The 21,533-nt window shown below is 39.5% G+C and overlaps 1 protein-coding gene across 1 annotated transcript; it reads right to left on the bottom strand.

The window, feature by feature from the left end:
* Positions 1–1,974: 1,974 nt before the first annotated feature.
* LOC104511518 (sorting nexin-14) lies at positions 1,975–21,436 on the bottom strand (the record flags this gene model as incomplete). The annotated part of the gene is made up of 14 exons (XM_010154170.1): positions 1,975–2,094; positions 2,246–2,286; positions 4,055–4,166; positions 4,456–4,556; positions 4,693–4,776; positions 5,717–5,918; positions 11,318–11,450; positions 14,964–14,990; positions 18,525–18,583; positions 19,673–19,797; positions 20,073–20,228; positions 20,969–21,083; positions 21,221–21,301; positions 21,392–21,436. Coding segments are annotated over 14 exons (1,401 nt in total), but the record flags the coding sequence as incomplete, so codon positions are not given.
* Positions 21,437–21,533: the final 97 nt, after the last annotated feature.

Below are 21,533 nucleotides of genomic sequence, written 5' to 3'. Positions count from 1 at the left end.
TTAATAAAGTTTTTCAAGCAGACTGCAGAATTCTGTCCTCACAGGAATGCTTCAGAGCGCAAAGCTCGTCACTCAAATATTTTATTTAAGTATGTTAAATGTATTAAAACTACTAACTTCAACAGTTCTTGCTGGATCGCAGCAAAAAATTAACTGATTGTTCATACTACTCTGTAGAATGCTGTCGGCTGTTTTATTAAAAAACCAAACCACCCCACCAGAGGTATTTGTGCATGCACTGTTTCTAGCACAAATCAAAAGCCCTACATCTGATTTTTAAAACTGCTGATACAGTTATACCCCTCTGGGTTGGCAGTAATAGCAAAATATTTTAACCTTGGAAGTAGTGTCCATAGTAAGAAAGGACTTGAAATGAAGGACACTAATTCTGTGCCTGTGCACATGTAAGCGAACACTGCAACACTGGCTGTAGTGATTCAGAGTTCAGGTTCAGAAGATGAAATCTAAGCAAGTTAATAGATTTAAGTGCCATTTTATTTAATGCATATAAAAGTTTTGGAGCTGCAAATTCTCTAAGTGTCATAACACCGTAAAAGTGTCCATAGTGAAGGAAATCGTAAGGTCCATTTTTTCAACAGCCCATCACCAACAAGAACCATAAATGGTTCACAGGCTTCCAGTTCTTGCAAGAAGAATGTATTTCCTTTGTGTGAATATGTCTCACCTTACAGTTATTTAAACGTCAAGTATTCACAGCACCTTTTGGAAGTGCGTTACACAAACCTACTAACCATCGCAAGAGCTACCACTTTATGTTCTGAACCTGGGTCCTACCACCTTCACTTAGAACCCCAATCTTTATCCCCTGTTTTCTCATTCTATGCATTATTCTTTGGACTATCATACATCTCCAATTTGTCACTTCGCAAGACCACAGAATCACAGACTGGTTTGGGCTGGAAGGGACCTTAAAGATCATCCAGTTCCAACCCCCCTGCCATGGGCAGGGACACCTTCCACTAGACCAGGTTGCTCAAAGCCTCATCCAGCCTGGCCTTGAACACTTGCAGGGATGAGGCACGATGAAGTGTCCCAGCTTACACAGTCCAGTTTCAACTCTTCTTCCCAAAGCAAACAAGACAGCAGAAAACCATTTAGTACTGAGTTCTCTTTCAGAACCTCTCACATGGCAAAGCGTATGCACATTAAATAGTTGGCCCCAAATCACATCAACTCTGTAACACTGAGCTTGGGTCTATGAAATCATACTCCAGAAACAATATTCCTCTGTAAATTTCTCAAATACATTAACACTCTGAAGCAGTCTAACACAGAATTATAAAGAGCAGTGTCTTTTTAAAGCCCAGGAAGCTAACAGAAGTCGTTCAGGTAGGTTTACCAGGCTCCAGCTACAAATACAGGAAGATTAAGAAAGGAACTACCTTATCCTATATTCAAGTAAAAGGTTAAAACTGGAAGTGTTGGGCTTTAGCTGTGGCAGTGTTGGAGAGGGAAACGATACTATAGTTACACAGTTAACCTATTATGTATGTTAAGACATCCACGAACTGTATATTAATGTTTTAAAGGCAGATAAACAGGTATCAGCACCTCAGCAATTCTGGCGTGAAGCACGTTGACAAACGTTTGATGTTTCATCAAACACTCAAGCTCTTCACTTTGAAAAGGAAGCTCCCTTGAGGCATTAAAACTTTCTCTGTTTACACCACTGTTTTCCCTCCTCTTCTCTCAATCTCCCAGGCTTTATACTCTATATCCTCGCTTCCAAATCCAGTAAGAATTTAAAAAAAAAAAAGCAAGCCTCAAAAAACCCCACAAGCCTCAAAGATATTTACAAGACCGAAGATGACAAAGCTCTCTGCATTACTGTTCTCTCTCTTGTGTGAGAAGACAATGCAAAATAGGTGAACTGTTATATTTGTTTTGCATTTGCAGAGTATGGTCAGTTTTCCCCATTCCTGTAAGGTGGGGAAGGAAAATGACATACTGTACCTTCTTGTTGTTTTCGGAAGTGGGACTCAGAATGGTAAGTTCAGGCCTACTTGGTTTAGGCTTGGGAGATTCACAGGAGTTGATAAAATTCATGATGAATGGCTCCAAATGCTGACCTTTCTGAAATAAGAGTGACCTGTCACTTGCATAATTATAGGAAAAAAAAAACCAACTGAGTTTCTAAACAAATTTTTGACTAGCCTGGAAGTTAGTAAGCACAAAAAATTAGTTACTGAAGTTCAAATGCTGGCAACCCAGAAAGCCTACTCACCTCTTTCATCAGCTTTCCTGGAACCGATTTTATAATTTTACCTACAATTAGAAACAAACGAACAAAAACTTTGTTATCACCACCTCATCCTAAAGACATTTTGCTCTGCTACGTTTTATGTACCCATTGTCTAGTACGTAACTAAAAAAATGTGAGTCTAACATGGGTATTTTATTTAATCTGTCACAAAGAGCCATGAAAATGAAGTCTTCCACATATCCAGCTTATAAAGTAATGCTTTGTACTCTTCTAGAAATGATACTTAGAAGATGAAAAATATACAGATGATTATCTGAGGTTTTTTTTTTAAAGAAAAGTACTCTAGATCTGCTTTTATAATTTTTCTAGAGGCTCAAACATAAATAGGTGTAGCAACATGACTGGTGTATCGTATGACACCAGCATAGGCACAACGTTCTGTATTTAAGTTCTTCATCCCTCACAAACATTTATGACAAAAGAAACCACAAAACATAAGATTCTCCTCTTGCCCTGAAAAATGTCAGCTAATCTGGAGAGATTCTCAAGGATCCAGTCTTGAAAATACTGGTGAGTAAAGTTTTACAAATTGGACAGGCTACAGCTGTGGTCTTAAAAAACAGCTCTTCTGTCCTGTTAAGACTATCGGGGTACAGCACAGGAAGCTTGAAAGCTGAAAAAATGAAAGTGTCTAGGATTAATTTTAAGCACTACATTACAGTGATATGTTTTAACTACATGTCCTTAAATTTGGAACTCACATCACAAAGTATGTATACAAGGATCAAATGATAACAGAATCGCTCATTCTCACAAAATGCTCCACTGAAATGCCCGAGTCGTTAAAACTGTGTTGATGAAAGTGAAGCACAGTCTCAGGTATGAGATGCAGTACAGTAAACACTGTGATTATAAGCTGTTTATTTAACAACACACTGTTGTATCTAGAGGGGAGGTCTGAAACAGAACAAAGCCCTGTAACTGGAGGACGACCACTGAAATCTCATTCAACTTCGTACGCACACTAAGAAAGTGGCCGTCCCAGCAGGTTCACACCACGACTGGGTGAAGCAGACATGGCTTTCCCCAACCACACTGGTGCCAGAACCACAAGTGCTACGATACACAAAGACAGAATGGCCATGAGGTTGACCTTACCAGCTCAGGCCCACTATCCTGAGACAGGTACATTCCAGCCAAGGTGTAAAGTTGTACTGCAGTCTCCTTTTTGGGTTTATTATCAACTGTTACATCAGACATCAACAATCTCTCAACTTCTCAATTTCCATGTGGCCTGCGCCTATATCACACACATCACTGCCTCAAATTCTATACAGTAGTTCATGTTAAAAAGAGTTCTTATTGCTAGCTAGTACTAGAAATATAAAACATTGCCATTTTCAGATTAAAATAAACAGGTTTTAATCAACTAACACTCAAAGGTAGTTTATATTAAGAAACCATTTATACCATCACACCTGTAAGCAATGACTGACTTGTGCAGATTTGACTCGTGACAATACCGTACATCGTCTTGAACTATGAAATGTGTTAGAGAAGTCTTATCACTTTGCTTGCTGACACTAAAATTCAAAAGCAGCCACTTAACCACTTTTTTCCATAATCTCAAAACGTCTTCTTCCTTCAAAGAAAAAGTATCACCGTATCTTGCTTGCTGAGCTGTAATTTTAAGGGCTGTGAAGGAGCAGAGTTCTTACTTCCCACATCCATAGCCTTACACAAGAGTTATCTACTCATTACTACTATCATTCAAGCACAGTATCCACAGTATTACTGTTCCTCAGCATAAACAACTAGCATATTACATACCAAGATTCACATCAGGCAACATTTTATCAAGAAACTGAGTCTCTCCTCCATTAGGGGACAGGAAATCAGCTAAAAGCTGGCTGTTACTTAGTTCTGGGTGTTGCAGAAGTTTCTTTGAGACAAAAGGAAAGAAAGAAGTACAAGTACTTTAAAAATAATCTTTAAAAAACAGTTTCTCTGTAGCAAAAAGACATATTCAAAGAGCATTATGTTACCATAGATATTATCATTTGCAAAAGATTTCTGTTTCCAGTCACATGAAACTTAGTTTTTACTTGCCCACTTGAATCCTTTCTATAATCCAATTTACTTGGAAGCAAAGAAGGAAAACCCCCCAGATATTATTTTATTAATTGTATATTACTGGGTTTAGTATATTCTTTGCTCCAAAAGTTTAATACCTGCAGATACTCCTGAAACTCCTCTCTCTTCGATTTCAAGAACTCGTAGTTCTTGGGGCCAATGATTCTCTTTGAGGGAAGCTGAGCATCAGGAAACGTACCTAATAAAGACATCACAGAGACAAAATTATTGTTGCAAGGCAGCAAACATTGGTTTCGTTATTTTAAATTTCAGCTCAGCATTGCACGATAATCACAGCAGTAGGAAAGTGGCTTTCCTGATGATGGAGAACATACCGTGAAATTCCGTTAGCTTCGATTCAAGCACATAAAATTCAAGATACCTCCTGTAGACGGACCAGTGTTCAGGTTCATGCCCAACTAAGGGGAATAAAACCAAACCAAAACAAATCCAGCATTAAAAATAAACCGGGTTTTATGCCACTTGATGAATTAAGCAACAGCAAACATAGGTTTTTCCTATAATAATCCAACATATGATATTAGTTCCCTGTATTGCCATAACATAAAAAAAACCCAGGCCAGATAATTTGTGTTAAAGTGCACACCTGATAGACATGGTACTAGCAAGGATATTATCATCTCATTTAGGGGATCCCTAAACAATGGAGTGCTGCATAACTTCAAGGTTTATTAGGGCTGACTACTTTAAAACTATTTGCAAACTTTAAACCAAACGATTTACACAACTATTACTTGTTGAATACAATCCTCTGCACCATCAGCTTGAATCCTGATGAGTCTTTGCCCTGGAAAACATTAACTAACTAACTCAAACATATCCTGCTTATTGTGGAAGTATTAGTTTGACTAACACAAACCATGCATCCCCAGGATGATGCTGGTTTTTCCACTTTATATGGATGTCTTACTATCCAGATAGTAATGAACTATCTGCAAGCCATGATGGCTCCTAATATAAGCAAAGCATTTAAATTTGCTAGGAACGATATTTTAAGGTTATATATAAAGTGATTTATTGTTCATTATTCCAAATTTCAGAGTAGGTGAAAGAAAATATGCCAGGTGTTGATTAATATGAATCACAGGATCAATACTTTTGAAAAAGAAAACCTCAAGTTTTGGCATGAAGTCTAAATGGAACCGATTCATGCTGAGAAATGAATTCCCAACTCGCCTATATGACACGTGATCATTTAGCTCTCAAACACATTTTCCTAGAATTTTCAAGTCATTATTTCAAAATCAGAAAAATGTATGCAAAACACACTGCAGCCGCCATCAGAATACTTTTAGTTCATTTTAAAATTACATTTCATTTATCCACAACATTGCATACCTGCTCTTCTATCATTTCGCTCTACGTCAATGCAGAACACAGGAATTCTTTCCTTTCTGTCTTTCCTTTCCAAGGAGGGATCATCAAAAAAATCTACATATGGGATGCTAATTTTCCATGCAGCAAGGTTGCGGGGTGTATTTGGAGTACTAACAGCCTCCTCGGGAGAATCATCTTCCATCACCATAACGCCTTCTTCAATCTGGAAAAATTCAAACATCAAGATTTACAGTTCCATTTTAACTGATTCAGTCTACCTTTGCCAAACTTATATAAGAACTTATTTATGATAAGAGAACAAAACCCCCATTTCATTAACAGAATTTTCCTCTAGATTAATTTCTATTTTTGGACCCACTGTGAATTAATTTGAAGTCAGAAACTTTTAATGAGATCTGAATGCTTTTATAGCACTATCAAGTTCCATATCTGATACTTCAGGGGAAAAAAAAAACTAAGACAAGAAAAGAGAGGGGCAATAAAAGTACTAGAAGAGACAGCTGGAAGAATGCCTTAGACACAGACTAGCTACAGGAAGCAGCTTGGGTCCAGCTTAGACTTGCTGTGCATTTTTCCAGCGTCCTAGGGCCCAAACTGGAGACCTGAGCTTACTAGGTCAGGCCCAGAAGTTACCTAAACACAGCAAGAGACAGAAGCCAACAAGCAGTGCACCCAGTTAGCAGCTCTCTTGCCCCCATAACCAAGCACAATGGATTTTATTGTAGCGACAGACCATCAGAATGGTTTGGGTTGGCAGGGACCTTAAAGACCATCTAGTTCCACCCCCCCTGCCATGGGCAGGGACACCTTCCACTAGACCAGGTTGCTCAAAGCCTCATCCAGCCTGGCCTTGAACACTTCCAGGGATGGGGCATCCACAGCTTCTCTGGGCAACATGTTCCCACGAATCTGACTTGCTCTGCAAGGTGCAACACAGCCACAACTGTGACTGAATTATTCCCGCAGCCCAGAGCTTGTTTTAAGCAAAGACATTGTAAGCATTACTGCATTCCCCATCAGCTCCGGTTTCAGCTCCCAGGAACAGACACACCAGGGAACAGCGCACACCTAATCTTGCTGGCCATGCACAGGGCAGCTCCAGTGCACGGAGTTCATAAACTCTGATTCCAAGCCAACAAACATAACGCTGATTTTTCCACATGCAAGCAGACCTTAAGAACCAGTGCCATGTCAATGCTGAAGAAATCCTTTTGATCCTGAACTGCAGCCCCAGCACCACACTGACCTACACTTTACGCTCCCAACACCACAAACAGGCAGAGCTGCCCACAGGGAATGAATCGCCCAACTACCGCTCAGGTCCCAGGGAATGACAAAGGAAGCGCTACAAACCTTTTAGGACCACAACCAACAGAAAGATTATCTTAAATATCTAAACTGAAAAATCCAAGCTTCAACAGCTACTCTTGGAAAGGTTCTTATTTCTCCAAAGAATGCCTAACCCAATTCTTATCTTCACCACACAGAAAACAATCAAAAAATGACCCAAAGGAATGATGACTATTTTTGCAAATGCAGAGACAGGTCCTGTGAGAAGGAAGGGTAGGGTTGGCCTTGGACCTGAATAGGTGACAAAACCAAACCAGAACGGAGAATCAGTGGGATGATGAGCCCTCGCTAAAGATGCACTGGGGAAAAAAAAGTTCTTATATTTTCACAAGCGTAGGCAAGCAGGTGGGGAAAAAAAAAAAAAAAAAAAAAAGAGTATTCCCATTTCCTTAGAAAACCAAAACTGCTTGAATCTAATTTAGCCTGCTGCCAGCCTGCAAAGGCTTCTAAAACACTGCAATCCTGCGGGGAGGCAGGTGCTGCCCCACAAGGAGCAACGCCCAAGCCCATCATCCTGCCTCCAGCCTGTGCCGTACACAGCAGCAGCCAGTGCCTGGCTCTTCTCACCGCAGTTTACAGAGCTATTAACTATGTTGAGACAGGCTAGAGTTACGTGACAATCCAAGATTACGTTATTTTAGTAAGCCTCGCAGAGAGACGAGAGCACTGCCACTTGGTGAAGTTAAAATCGGAGATTTTACCGCGTGAGTTTACAGCACGTGAAACTACTGGAAAGCATGAACCCCACTTTCAAGTCTTTTCCCCTTAGCTTCATCACTGGAAGCCAAATTTCCCTCAAAGGCAAAGCCAAGGTGCCTTAACAAGTTCTGCCTGTGTTGGGATAATTTAATTAAGGCATTAAGACAATACAGCATCCCTGAAATCAGTTTGCTCGTGTCTTAGCTACAACATTCACATCACCAAGACTCAACTGCAGCTGAAGTGTAAACGGTTCAACACACACACGAGCAATCTTTGTCCAATTTTGGTTTAACTTCGTACTGAAGTGATCCTTAAACTGGTTGGAGTGTGGATTTTTGCCTCTCAGAACATATCTCTCTAGATCCACTAACTGCATCTCCTCATTTCATAATACCTTTTCGCTTCCACTTACCCGATTTATTTGATAAAAAGAGAAACTGTGACAGGCGGTGAGCACTCCCAGTTGCTGCTGCACAGAGACGATGCTCAGCTAAGGCTGTTCACAACCTGAGGGCTAAATCACAGGCTGTGCTCCTTCACAAAGCAAACAAAACCAACCCCAGCCTGGAACGAACAATTAGCACTCACAAACTCCAAGACAAACTTGCACTGAAGAAGGGAATAAGTAGGACAGATGCCCTCTGAACCACAACAGGGTTTGTCAGGTAGCTTTACAGGTATGAAGCCTTCTGTGTGAGGCCTTACCCTCATCCTTCCCCAGGCTTTGTGTGGTTGAAGGATAGAAACATCAGAACAACATTTCAGAATAGCAACTCCAAGTCAGCAACAGCTGAGTTTCTGCAGCTGGGGCAGTACAAACTGGGTGCAATTTGCACTCACTCCCTCACCCTGGAGGGCTGAGCTATTGGCCAGCAAAATTAACACTTTATCTATCCTGACTAAACCTGTGCATCAGCTCTAAATAGACAATCTCCACTAGGACCTCCTTGCAAAAATGCAAGGCCATTCTAGAAACACTCAGACTTACCTGATTCTGCAGTTTTTGACTAAACTAAATGCTTAGGCAACAGATGATCAAAACTCAACTCCTGACTCCATTTTCTGATTCTCCCTCTAATTTACCGCTGCTTGCAGCTCTCATCTCCTACCAGTTATCCTACTGGCTGATAACAGTGATTACACTCCCCTCACTGCACAGAGTTAGCAAAAGAGCTCAGAGCAGGTAGTGCTCAGCCATTTTTGAACTGCTCGTAAAGGGGCCATAACCTTCTGCCTGCCTTCTTCACTGGGGCCTCCTGAGGTTGTATTGCATTAGCAAAGTTTCACACCCCTATAATCCCTTTTCATCAGATCTCACATCTGACTTCTAGTCTGGTTTTGGTCATAATCCTACATAATCCAGCTGTGGAGCCCTCAACATCAGAAGGATATAGACCAGTTGGAGCGAGTCCAGAGGTGGCCATGAAGATGCTCAGAGGGCTGGAGCAGCTCTGCTATGGGGACAGGCTGAGAGAGTTGGGCTTGTTCAGCCTGGAGAAGAGAAGGCTCCGGGGAGACCTTATAGCACCTTCCAGTACCTGAAGGGGCTACAAGGAAGCTGGGGGGGACTTTTTACAAGGGCCTGTAGTGACAGGACAAGGGGTAACGGGTTTAAATTGAAAGTGGGGAGGTTTAGATTGGATATCAGGAAGAAGTTCTTCCCGGAGAGGGTGGTGAGGCACTGGCACAGGTTGCCCAGAGAAGCTGTGGATGCCTCATCCCTGGAAGTGTTCAAGGCCAGGCTGGATGAGGCTTTGAGCAACCTGGTCTAGTGGAAGGTGTCCCTGCCCATGGCAGGGGGGTTGGAACTAGATGGTCTTTAAGGGCCTTTACAACCCAAATGATTCTATGATCTTTTATTCTAATCAGGATCTGTGTAGAAAGAAGTAACTCCCATATCCTCCATATAAAAGCTAATCAAAAAGTTGCTAAGTCTATATACTGCACTGCCACTAACAATCATAGAATCATAGAATGGTTAGGGTTGGAAGGGACCTTAAAGATCATCCTGTCGTTTCCCAGATCACGTTTTCCTTACCCTTCCTCACTCTCATCCTGTGAGGCCTGCTAGGAAACTACACCTCAGCACTTACTGTCCAGCTGTTCAGATGCCAAGTAACCTTATCACAGTTTAGTGTTTTCCCATTTCTTCTTCCCATCCACTTACCAAGTGAAAGGACTTGGGTATTTCTCAAACTTTGTCTACAGTAAAGACAAAATATTTTTTAGTAAAAAAAAAAAATAGTATCTTCCCTTATTTAATGGGATTTGAGGCACTGCTGCACTTAAAACGTTCCATTCTTGCCTAAGCTAAAACCACCGTGTCCATCTGAAAACCTCCTTTATTAAGGATTAGGCTCTGTATTGTCTGGCTCTCTCAATGAATTCAGCAACTTCTCACAAGTAAATTCTTTGCTCTGGCACAGAAATGTGTTCCTTCTGAGCTCCACTGCTTCAATTATACTTCTAATTCCTCTACTGTAGCAGAAGTAGCAGAACCTAAGACAGCAGTGCTGCAAATTAACCCATTTTCATTACAATCTCACCTCAAAAAAAAGAAAAGTTACAACACCAAGAACTTAACTGTCCAAGAAATTAATTGCAACAGTTCTGCCTCCTTGAATGAAGACAGAAAAAATTGCCGGTAGAAAAAATTGCCTTTTTTTCCTCCTCTTAAATAAAAACATCCCACCAAAACAAACCAACCTAACTAGCGTTTTGGATTGCTGAGTTCTTGCCACCCTCTTCTGAAAGCAATTCCAAACAAGGTGAGTAATATAAACTCATATTTACACACTTTTATCTTCAGGCTATGGAAAATGAGCTAGCACTTTAACAAGGTGTTAAATGGTTTTTGGGGTTTTTTGTTTGTTTGTTTGTTTTCTGTTAGGAACAGGTACAAAAGGTTGAATTGGCAGGCACTGTAAAAAAATACATGACTACCAACAGCTTCTGACCCATTCCCCCTTCCTCTCTTTTTAAAATTTTCTATTTGTCCCCTAACTGTGCTTCAGGTACCGATGTCCCATGCATAATTCTACCATTGGCTCTATTCATTGCCGTTTAGCATGAAATAAAAACATCAGTTGAGGGAGACATCCAAGACAAATAAAAAAGGACTATTGCCTCATGATCTTCAGAGAAAAAAATCACTGACCAACTTGACAGCAATTTCTCCACTACTTTATCTGTGGTTTTACGGTCCTGCGGCAAGTTTCAGATGAAAAGCCACACGTGCAGTCCTATGCATATCTTATTATCCAGAATTATAAAATGGCATGGTAAGTTTTTAGAGAAAAATTCATTGCTTACAAAAATGTCTGACACAGCAACTTTTAGTGCTTCTCTGTACTAAAGCTCAGCAGCACACTAACATGGCCTTTGCCTGCCAATGAATACAGTGAAAACATGGCAACTCAACCAGAAGTCAGCACATGGAAACCCTCCAGAGAAGACAGCAGAAAAGGCAGAAACAACATTTTCAAATAAAGAAGGAAAAGAACCCAACATCTACAAAGACTTAAAGACTGATTTAAAGCTTTTACTCACAAAGTCATCCTCTCCTTCATTTAAGTTATAGTTAGGCAACATAGCTCCCTCCATTGCAGAACTCTTGAATACACCTTTTATTTTGTTGCCTATTCTGCTGATTCCAAACGACTCTCCTCTCTTCTGTGTGGTCCTAGGATTTCAGAAGCCAGAGTTCACAAAACAAGGCATATATTACACAGCAGCTCAGTATGCCATTGCACATCTTATGCAGGTAAGAAAAACTCCTCTATGAACAAGTAGCCAACGTATTTACAATTCTACTTAAATTGAAATTAATTTATGGCAAATTTTTTCTCTGACCAATCGGCAGAATTGCTTGATTACACCTTTAAGAGACACAGGATTCCCATATGCTTAACCATGAGCAAACATTAACACTCTTGTAATAGGATCCCAGTAACGCAGGACATAGAATATACAATTAACTACACAAAACAATTTTGTTTTGACAGTAGAAACTGTCGTACTGCTACAGGCATGCACACCGAGAAGGTCACTAACTGTCCTTTTCCACATACTCCCATTTAAATATTTATCCACTCTTGCCAAGTACTGTAAATGGTGTAGTTAGATGCATATTTTTCATAAACATCCCAGAATTTTACAAGCATGTATGATTCAAGATAGATCATGACTTTTAAGCATTAGCAACAGACAAAAGCAATGTGTCAAGGAATGAGATGGAGCATGACAGAAAACAGATGCAACTGAAGAATCTTGGCTAAAAAAGCCAGTCTGACTGAAAGATGAAGACTTTTTAAAGTCTTGCCACTTATGACAAAGCATCCAAAAAGGAACAAGGTATGGAAAAAAGAATGATAATTGGGCAGAAAGCACACCCCTTACTGAGAAAAGGGACTTCACAGCATTCCTGTTATGCCCTTACAGAAGGCCTGATCCAAATCAGCCTGTGGTTACTACTTATGTTGATTCAATACACACAGTTTTGGTAGGAGAGTTAAAAATCCACACAGTGAACTGCAGAATCAACGACTCAAAAGAACCTTATAGATTACTAAGTTTAAAAGGACAAGTAGTACTTTAGAGGTCCAAAAAATATCCAAAGTGTTTCTTTTTCCTTTAATACAAAAAATTATTAACTACTCAACAGCAGTCCCAACAGAACATCAGAGACCAACCGGTAAAGCATCTTCATTGCCACAAAACCATGTTGACAACATCAACTCCTGACTCCAAATGTACACGCGCATGTTACGAACGGTCTTCCTGTTTATAATTTTACCCAGACTGTGTACATGACTAAAATTGTGTAAATAATCCACTGCTCTACCAAATCTTTTGCTTTTTCTATCTCGTATTAGTATCAGCTCCAAAGACAACAGGCACCATCTGTCTTAATTATCGCTGCTACCCAAAGATAAGGTTGCTTGGCTGTTTGTAGTCTAAATCCATGTTTGAACAATTTTACTCCGTTTTTAAACAACTTCTTCTACATGTTATTGTGCTGAACTTAAGTTTTACGTATCAGGGACCTACCTGAATCTTGTTCAAGAGCTTCAACACTGGCCTAGCAAAATATAAACCTTATTCAGACAAAACTAGACAGCTTTTCTAGAAGGGTAATCCTTCAGACCTCTGGCTTGAGTCTTCAAGTTTTCATCATTCTTGTGAACACTTCTGCAGCTTTCAGATTTTGTGCAAGAACATTAATTTGCACAAGCTTACAGGTTTGGTAAGAATACTCCAGGCTCAGATCAGTTCTTTCCTGCATGGATCATGCTCCAGCTGAAGGCAGAATACGACTTTGCCTGTAACTGCAGTGCTGAGCTGTACGGAGCCAGGACTCAGCCTGACAGCTGGGAACCATGCCTTGTGCCCTAATGCCAAGCCCAAAAATCACGCCTAAGGAGTACAGAGCAATCGCTAAACCGGAACAGGTATAAAATACCAAACTAGGATGGGACTTTCTTCGCAGGAAGAGATACGAATTCAGAACACAAACTGATGAATAAGAGGGTACAGACACATGCTGGGCAACATATGGAGAGAACATAGGCCTAGTTTAGCAAAAATCCTTGAGCAAGCATGGAGAGCACAAACCAGGTTAGATGAGCACAGAAAAATCTGGTGATGTTAGCAGAGATGGACAGACAACAGGATCATCAAAATTTTGATGACGCTGAGCAAGAAAACAAATGCATATAAAAAAACAGGTATCAGGATGAAAATCTAACAGATTCACTGGGTAAGTAAATATAGGAGAAAAAACCACAACGCTAGGTGGAAGGGAAGAGATGGGACTAGGATACAGTCAGGTTGGAGGCAGGAGGGAAGAAAGAGGAAGTGGCCAGTTCAGAACAGAGATCAAGTCTTTCAAGACCTGTCAACAAATATACATAGAAAACTCACTGAGAAAAAGTATCCCACTCCCCCTAGGGCTGATCCACCTAACAGCATTATTACACTGTCATTCTGTAGTTGCTTTCTTGGCAGGGCCCTGAGTGGAGAGTCTATTAAGTTCCAACGTTCCTGCTGTGAGGACAAGGAGTTGGAATATATTTTTCTTTCTTTTTTTTTCTTAAACACTGCAGAAGCCACACATGCATAACAAGAAAAATTACAGGTGTTGCTCACTCTATAGCTGCAGAACAAAGGTTGCATTAGTGCAGTATCTATTTACATGCCTATGAAGTCAGTGTACCATTTTCTTTTGGATGACTAAAACCCCTACACCCAATTAGGAGAAATGCTGAACGCATAGAACTGCACTTAAAAAAACCCCACAAACAAACAACACTGCCCTCCCCAAAAATAAAAACACCACACAATGAACTGCACTTATATCTCAAGTACTCCTTATTGCTCAACAATCCAGCAAGTTATAACTCAATACACTGAGTTACGGAAACTATAACACAGTGCCTATATACCTTGATTCCTAACCCGTAAAATGAAGTTGATAAATTTCCCTCAAGACTCAAGAATGGTATGAGTAACACTGGTGTGCTGATAAATTCTAAGGAAAAGTTCATAATGAAAAAATTGCTTTCTGAGTTTGGATAGCATGTATTTAAAGAGGCATGAATAATGAGAAAACAAACCACTGAACAGCCATTAAGGCAGTAATGAGTGATCACAAACTACCTAGAGCAAATTAGAAAAAATAGCATATGCTACAATCAAACCTATAACAGTCACAAAACGCTGGTTTTCAGGGCTTGATAATACTCAGAATGGTTATATTTGCATGCAGTGTTAGACAATGATTATCCTGGATGAAGGTGTGCAAGACAAAACAAGCAGTTAAGTGGATAAAATCTCAAACAGGATCTAAAAATGTGACATGGAGTAAAGGAAATTTTGGAGCAGGTAGCAGTCACAGGTCAAAAAGCTTCAAGCTTTGCAAATACATTTCAGAATTAATAACAATAGACAAGTCGTTACCAGCAAACAATATGAATATATTGCAAACTTGTGAAATTAGTAATTAAGTAATTTTAAAACACTTGCGATGAGGGCATGAGGCACAAAGCTTATTGTGAGGGGAAATGCAGCTTAGTCCAGAAAAGACATCCACATGGTTCTTAAAAATGAAATGGACAGTTATAAGGCCGTGTGATGCAGTCACGATAGATGCAGCACAACTAACACACAACATTTATGGAGTGTTAGATAGACTTACCGGAAGTCATCCAAACTCAGGCTACTTCTGCAACAACAGGCACATAAATTACCTCAGAGCCCAGGACAAAATGTTGTTAAAATAAAATAGAATAAAAATTTGACAGACCTATCCCAACAAGACTAAGCTTCGACCATCACTACAGTTTAATAATAAACGTGGTACAATTAAGTGTTCCTGACCTAGAGACACGGTTTAGTGGTGGACTTGGCAGTGTTGGCTGGACTTGATGATATTAAAGGATTTTTATGACCTAAACAATTCTATAAACTTGAAATGCGAATACGTGCACATTCCATCACCACAATCTTGGCCTTTGAATTTAAAACCTCAGTTACTAAACTTTCAGGTTGTGGTGACACTCGGCACAAGTGGCTACTAATTTATAGAGAACGGCTTTCACTCTTAAAGTTATCTCTAGTGCCAAACAGGCAACTAACTTTTCCTTTAACCTATGTTCAGAAGTCAGGTAGGAATCTAGTTCATTTGGCCCAATCAAAGAAAAGGCTGCAAAATTCTTTTATGTAGTTAACACCATCCCCTTGTATTAAATATAGTAAAAACTAATTTTTTTTTTAATTTCACAGATTCTAAGAACTGTCGTGTGTTTCTGACACTCTACGTAACTTAGTACATGGAACCAACACCTCAGCAATCAACTCAGTAGTTCCAACCTAGACGTGTAAAGGGATTAACCATAAACACAGTCCCTGCACACAGGGACTGTGCTTAATTCACTGAAGCTATGCAATTCTGGACAAACTGATATGGGACTAAAAACATTCAAATTTTACATTATGTTTTACAAGAGGAACTGATTTTAAGGCATCTTTTACTGTCTTCAGTCATGTTAACTGTGAAAATGGAAACGTAACCTATCAAGTTGGAAATTAATGGTGACAAGCAATTACATTGCACACAACTGCTTACAGACTTAATTCTGTGGGGTTTACTCCTAAACACTCCCCAAAACTGTTACCATCTTTTCTACTCAGTCCTTTAATTTTATTGCTATCCCAGTGATGAGAAATCAGGATGCATCTGTTTCTACATGTGATCATGGTGTGTAGAAAATCAAGGCAGATACACCACTATCCAGAAATTTGGGAGCTTATATCACATAATGTCTTTTTTGTTAGGCTTCCAAAACAGAATACCTTTGAGAATGTAGTAATGTATTATAAATTCATAAGTGAGAGGGGGGAAGGTAATTCTTGTGCTCTCTTCCATAAACCTAAAGTTAAGTCATCAGAACTGGAATTTAAACATCAGTTTTCACTGGCCACACACATTAAACATTAAGCAGAAATTACCGGTTTAAGAAGACAAACTGTTGACAATCACAGCTAGTTACCAAGTTTTCAGAATATCCTCCATATGACTTCTTTACACTCCAGAAAACAGTTGGGACTGCTAATCTCAGCTGTTTTCATAGCACATTATTTCTCCTATCCGTACACAAAAAACTATGATTATTTGGTACAGCTCAAAGAAGTGATTCAAAACAGAAATTACACAGTCACTTCTTCCTACTTTCTCGCTTGTACTTTCTAGATGCTGCTCCATAATTTTCTTGTCTTACAATAAGTAAAATCTTTCAACACATTACCCACAGGTACATTCCACAGGAATTTCATATCTACTACCTGCCATCTGACTTCTTAACCAGCAGCTATGTATGCAATACACACACAGTACCCTGAGCAAAGCAGCAAAGATTTGGAAAACGAAACTCATCTCTTCACATACAATTTCTCTCAACTGGAACTAATGCTAGAACAGGGAAGAGAAGGCACGCTAAGGTACATGCATATGGACAACATCTGGAACAAGTAACCTTTAATTTTTTTTTCCTTGGCAGTGGCTCTGTACCAGATTTTGCAGAGGGAGACTCCAAAGCAACAGGCAAACCGCTTTCAGATAGGACCTCTGTTTCATCGAAATAAGCACTGAGGCATCACTAGAGGAATATACAGTATCTCCTATCACAAACAATCATATACACTCAGGGCATTCAAGCTGTTCTAAAATGTAAACCAGATACATTTTCAGTAATGCTATGGATGCTGCCTGAACTCCAGGGGATTACGCTGTAACAGTCCCCAAACAAAATGTGCTTATTTAGTAGCCAGAGATGTATTTGACAAGCTCCAGGTAGAAACTGCCTGGAATTTCACTGTGTTTTGGAAAACAAAGCATCAAGGTGGTGACGTGAATGTTTTCATACTCTAACTAGATTAAAGAAGTGTATGACAAGACACTCTCCAACCTTGACATGAATAATTCTGGGAAAGACACCAGAAGGCAGATTCAGAGGTCTGGATGGAACCCTGCAGCCATTTTCGACAGAAGCTGGAGTGTGTTTTAAGGTCACCATTCCTAGCGGAGTACCACACAGGGTAGAAATGCAGTCTGGTCCAGCTGCCTTCCATACCTCTTTGCTAAGAGACGGAAGCTTGTCAGCACCAATCTGAGAAAGCACTACACCAAAGCTTGAGTCCTGGATCTACAAGAACTACAGAGACTACGGATGTCACCAATAGAGATACACTGAAGAGAAAATGCAGTGTTTGAAGAACGTCAGCAGGGGAGAAAGGGGTCTCAGTGATGCACCTCACAGTAGGCTGCAAGCCAAGAGGGCTGCTGCTAAGTGTATCTCTAATGAAAGCAGAAGTAGTTAAATAAATTGCTGTTAGTCCTCTGGAAGAACAATCTAAGAGGATAAACACTAGCATTGCCCACAGTACTGTGGATCTTATTTCATACCAAGAAAGAAAGCTTATCCAAATCAAACGACTGACTGAAGTTTTCCTTCCTCTGGCCAGGCCATAAGAGCCATTCAGTTGGGCTGGTCCATGACTGAGCCAGCCAGCATAAAATGAAAGACAAGAAATGATGAGACCTACAGATTACCCAACCCAAACCCACAGTGGCAGATCACCCATCCATACCACAGGAGATGCTCCTCTTCTCCACAGGCCTTAAAGAGCCTGAAGGTGGTAAGCATATAGTCGAAACCCAGAAGTAAGCCTTCTGATGCTACATTTCTGCAGTCAATGGGGAGCGTTGGGGGACAGAAAACACATTTGACATAGGGGAAATGACAAATCCTCCTTGTTGCAACACAAGATTCCCACTGCATGACCAGGTTGGCTAGATGCAGGGTACACTGAGACTACCCCTGCAAGACCCAACGTCCAAGAAGATCCAACTTTACACCAACAAAATGGTATTCATGTACACAGTCAATTACATCACCACTTTATTTCCACATCGTCTTATTCTCACTGTGTATTTATTCCTCCCTTCCCCCTTCTCAAACGTTGAAGTCTAAATCACATTTTAAATTCTTTAATGTAACACATTTCAAAGCAGAGAGACGTCCTCCATATAAACTATTGCTTGCTCCTTCATTATGTAATTTGTCCATTGAAAACAAAATTAGAACTAGAATTTTACTCAAATTAGTATCAGGCAGTGGCAAAATTCTTATGGCTTAGTATTTTGATGCTTTAAACTAAAAAAAACCTCCAAAGAAAAACACTTTTGTACCATACCCACCTGTTAAACTTTGAATTGCGTGTTGGTGACTCTGCTCCTCTTAAAAGGTGTCTGAAGTACTACAAGAGACAAATAAGGTATCAAAGACAACACTGGACTGGGACAAGGGCTACTATGCAACAACATTGCAGAATTCAGGAAACGGGAACAGAAGTATAAGGCAAGCTGACCATAATCCTGCAGTTAGAATATTCATCTGGAAAAGGACAGACCAAATCTGCAGTACACACTCCCACGACTACTTCTTTTACTTTTCATAGGCTTGGGATTAAAAAACGAAAACCAAAACAGAAATAAAACTGAAACTAAACATCAAACTTCATGTCTCCCCCTTGTTAAAAAAAAAAAAATAATCAAGCATTTGAACCTTTATAGCTATTACAGCAAAGATGACCATCGATGCCCTTTTTGAGAAAGGCACTTTATTACGAGTAGCGCCAAATAAGGTTAAGTAGCCATTCCCAGGACAAGTCAATATATTCTGACTCAAACAAATGTGAGAAGCTTAACATGCAACCTGATTTACACACGCAAACTCTGAAAGGGACAAGAACTCAGACTGTGCTAAAGTGTTTCCTTTTAGAAGGCTTTAGGCAGCCGTCAGCCCAGTGTAGGGAGTATCTGTTTTGTTTAAACTTGCATTCAGAACCCAGTCACAGAACAACCTAGTAAACTGCTCGGAATGATCTTCCTGAAAACAGGCACCTGGCTTGGCTGCTAGAACGCGGAACGTTGAAGGTACCAAAATACAACCTTTGTATCTTCAAGTACCATTATATTTTAGAAAGTAAATAAAAAGAGATTCTTAATAGTGTTCTATGTCTATCATGCAGGTTACTTGTGCACCAAACCTGCAAGCATAGAAGAAAGGGTGGAGAGGATTTTGTAACAGCAGTGACATACACTAACTGTTGCATCAAAAATGAAGGGGTTTTTAATTATTATTATTCTGCTGACGTTGTGTTGAACTAGAATAAGTTCAGTTTTCTTAATGAGACCGGTGCCAGCTCTGGCATGCTAACTAAAGTGGAGAATGAAGACCTGTTTTTCAGTTACATGTGCACATGACTGTTGTAAATAGGATATCCAAAAAAAAAAAAAAAAATCAATCTTGTTTTAAGTATACTCTTCAAATCTGTCATACTTACCTCATCGCTGTGACAGAACATAGGAGTAAAAACGTTCTCAAGTAGAGAAAGTACATGCTCATAAGCTTCAAAAAGACACGTCATAGTTTGAAGTTTCACAACATCCATATATGGACCTTCAGCAACTATAAAAAAGTTTATAATTATAAATATATACATGGGCATATAAAGTTTGGGGGTTTTCTGGTCTGAGTGTGTGTTTGCTTTGCAAGCTACTCTAAGTCTGACAAATGAAAAAATAAACTAACAAAACAAGGCTTAAGCACAATACAGTAAGGGGGTAACAATTTTTAAAACTCTGAGAAAAGGAAAGATTGATCATGTTTAGATTAGTCTTCACTGTATTACCGAATGCTGTTTAAATTCCAGTGTAGATTACTCCTTTCAAATTCAAACTTACTTCTTTGAATCTCTTCCACAATAAAAGTGTCAAATCTTATTTTGTCAATGCTTTCATCCAAACAGTAAGTTTTGTAAATTTTCTGTACTTCTTCATGAAGAGACACCTTTTCAGTATCTGACAGTTCTGGTTGCAAAATTCGGTCATTGAATTCCTCTGAGAAGTAAAGGAAAGAAAACGTTGGGGTTTTTTTAAATCAACTTGGTAAACAAACAGCATCTTGAAACAACCTACAACATCGATGAATTTTCCAGCAGATATAATAATTTGCAAGACTGTAAAATTAACAGAAACAGAAAATACCTCAAAACTTGAAGTAATAATGCAGCTGCCTTCTTACTAACAATAATTCAGATTTCTTTATAGAAATATTAGTAAAAAAAAAAAAAAGCAATTAAACCCAATTCTTCCTTATTATAGTAAGGATAAATACAAGAAGTTGTTCCTGGCAGAACAAAGATTTTTTTTTTCCTTCCTAAGTTACCGAATTGTAAATGGTAGTTTTCTTTTAGCGTGACTTTCAGTTCACGCTAAACACACAGAGCGCCTCAACAGCCCTTTATACCAGTCATATGCCTGTTCTGCTGCTATTTCATTCCTAAGAGCCTATTTTCAACAGCATCTTTAATAGCAGACTAACTTGAGAATGAAATTGAGCTAACTTGAGAATGAAACAGAAATACAAAAAAGACCTACAGTCCACACTGACATTAACGTTGCCAAGATTAACATTCAAAATAAGGACATACTAACGTAAGTGAACACAGATCCTGAAAGCTAATCTCTTGCTTAACAACGCTGCCCAGTTCTGAGACTTGAATATTCACTTCAACACACAAATGCTTAAAGCTTTTAAAGATCATCAAATACGTCTCAGCACACAGAGGCAACCTTACCTACAGTCAGGCAGAACTGCAGAACATGGACGGCCCCTTCCTGTTTCAGGAAGCTCATAAACCGAAATAAAAGGTCTTGCTGATCTCTGATCTCCTTTAGCTCCAGTTTCAGGACCTGAGTAGATTAAAAATGCAGTCAGTCAGTTTTCAAACTTCCAGTGAGTACGTAAATAATGCAAGGAGTTATTTGTGGAATAAAAACAACAGGTAAAGTAAAAAACAGGAAAGGAAAGAAGTGTTGCCTTTGCTTACAGATGGCTTTTTATTTCTTGGCTCTGCAAACTTCTGAAGGAATGGAACCAATGAAGAACTAGGTTCAGTTGCTTTCTCAGGCTGTAGAGATAAACGACAGGAGAAAATTTGGTATGGAAGTTTCCTTAATGGCTGACCAAATTACAGCTTTTTACCTTTGTCAGTACTCACCGGACTATCATCAATGAAGATCAGCAGCAAATGGTTGACAGTGTCCTGCAGGAAAACACAATTAGTTAATTATTGCTAAAGCATATTTTAACGATATAATATATGGTACATAATCTATAATAATCTAATATAATAGACTATA

The sequence above is a fragment of the Eurypyga helias genome, unplaced genomic scaffold (genome assembly GCF_000690775.1).
Source record: "Eurypyga helias isolate BGI_N326 unplaced genomic scaffold, ASM69077v1 Scaffold32336, whole genome shotgun sequence".
NCBI lineage: Eukaryota > Metazoa > Chordata > Aves > Eurypygiformes > Eurypygidae > Eurypyga > Eurypyga helias.
The sequence above is the reverse complement of the archived record's forward strand: the minus strand, read 5'-3'. Positions and strand labels throughout refer to the sequence as shown.